At 51.5% G+C, this 1,828-nt stretch overlaps 1 protein-coding gene across 1 annotated transcript; it reads right to left on the bottom strand.

Annotated features, from left to right (window-relative positions):
- Positions 1-618: 618 nt before the first annotated feature.
- On the bottom strand, positions 619-1,587 carry NFIA_004220 (SANT/Myb-like DNA-binding domain-containing protein; the record flags this gene model as incomplete). Its single annotated transcript, XM_001258962.1, has 1 exon — positions 619-1,587. One exon carries the CDS (start codon positions 1,585-1,587, stop codon positions 619-621), a length of 969 nt encoding a protein of 322 aa, XP_001258963.1.
- Positions 1,588-1,828: the final 241 nt, after the last annotated feature.

The following is a 1,828-nucleotide window of genomic DNA, read 5'->3' as shown; positions in this document are numbered from 1 at the left end:
CCTGCCGCGGACAAACGATCCGATATTCTCCGCTAGTATTGACCTCAGAGGTATCCTGATTTCGTTCTACCTTTACCTCGCCGCAAGTGCCTGTGCCGCTGCGCAAGTGGCCATCAAAAATTACTGGAGCGTGCGGATACAAGTCTGATCTAACCTTCAAGACCACAGCTGCACTAGTACAGCGGGTGTGAATGGCAGAAACATTGCTGCCCAATCAATCCCTAAGAGTTCAATAGCACATAGGTTTTGGGCAAGCTGTATCCGATGGGTCGGGGCGCCCTGGTCCACAGTTTCCGGCTCTGTCGTGCTCACGATGACTATCTGCTTCCGAGGTCGGAGACTCAGACTCTTCGCCAACAGAGAGGCTCCATTGCTAAGATTTTTTTGAGGTCTGGATATAACCGAGTTCGGATGTATGCTACAGACTACCCGAAGACGGGGAAAGACGTCTATGGCTTATAATCCCCCGATAGGCCCACGACCGGGAAGTTATGGCAGTGAAGCGAGATGAGCTGCTTAGTTGGAGGGAGGACCTAAAACTTGATCGAACCTGCCACTACGTAAGGACTGGATCATCCTGCAAGATTCGTTCTGGTATAGAAAAATCAACATGCGAGTTTACCACGGGGAAGACCTCTTGCGTTTCGAGCATCTGGTCGACGGAGCTGTAAGTTTCAGGTTTCTTGACCAACGCATCTGCAGTGATCTCGAAGTCCTCTTAGCGAAGCGCAGACCGAACTCCTTCTCAATTTCTTCCCACGTGAGCCCTCTAGCCACCAATTTCTGTAGGACCTCGTCTTCGGCCGCTGAATAAGGTCGAGCACTGCGGGGAGTGGGCAATGAACTGGATGCTTCAGATGCTTCAGCCCTAGCCCTTGCCCTTGCCCTTGTTCGAGGACCACTTGCTTCTCCATCCGTCTCCAAAGTAGCACTCGCTGGTCTCTTTTGGCTGGTAGGGTTTGATCGGGTACTGTCGACCTTGCTGTACAAGCTGCTCGAAGTAATACCTTGAGCCACTTGATGATCGAGCTGTGGAGGGGATGTTTCGGCCACGTGTTCAAATGAGAGCTGGACCTCCGATCGCGGTACATCTAGCAAGCCTTCCTCGCCTTCATACAGCATACAACGACTCAAGAGACCGTCATCATCTTTGTCGCTTACACTAGCACCGCCAGAGCTTTTGATGGTGGACGGGGGCGTCTCAGGTACTTCTGACACTAGGTTGGCGTCGGCATGGCATAGCCCATCATCGGCGCACCGCGGCGAGAATGACGACTTACGCCCGAATGGATCGTGATTTTGCACGCGTGAGAAGGTTTCTGGTTGGGGCGGATCGGCATCATCAAAGCTGAAGCTGCTCGTCACTTCGCAGTCACTTTCAGGACCTTGGATCGTATCTGGAAAAATCACCGTTGAGCGACGCCCCTTGATGATAGAACTGGATGATTCGTACGTACCCTCGCTTGGTAATGAGATAATGTTCTCTGATTTGTTACTGCCAAGCGCCCCGATTTGATGATCTGAAGAAGGCGACTCGGGTTCGCTGGTAAGTGGAACGCATCCGCCATGATTAATGCGTGAAGACATGGTGCTTTCGGACGGGGTTCGAAGTTCAAGTGGAGTGTATGCAAAAAAAAAAAATACTTGGAAGTGGGAGGTTTTGGGGGCAGAGGATGATTCAAGGGGCCAGGTGGAATTGAAGAAGGGAAATTGCAGGGTGGGAAAGTGCGAGGGAAAGGGACAGTGCCAAATTGTGACTTTCGGACAGGGAACGAATTTATCCAAACAAGATCAGTCCGATCATGCTATATCTAGAAGAACTCAGGCG

The sequence above is a fragment of the Aspergillus fischeri genome, genomic scaffold, assembly GCF_000149645.3.
Source record: "Aspergillus fischeri NRRL 181 1099437636265 genomic scaffold, whole genome shotgun sequence".
In the NCBI taxonomy this organism is placed as follows: Eukaryota; Fungi; Ascomycota; class Eurotiomycetes; order Eurotiales; family Aspergillaceae; genus Aspergillus; species Aspergillus fischeri.
This window is presented reverse-complemented; position numbering and strand designations above follow the sequence as displayed.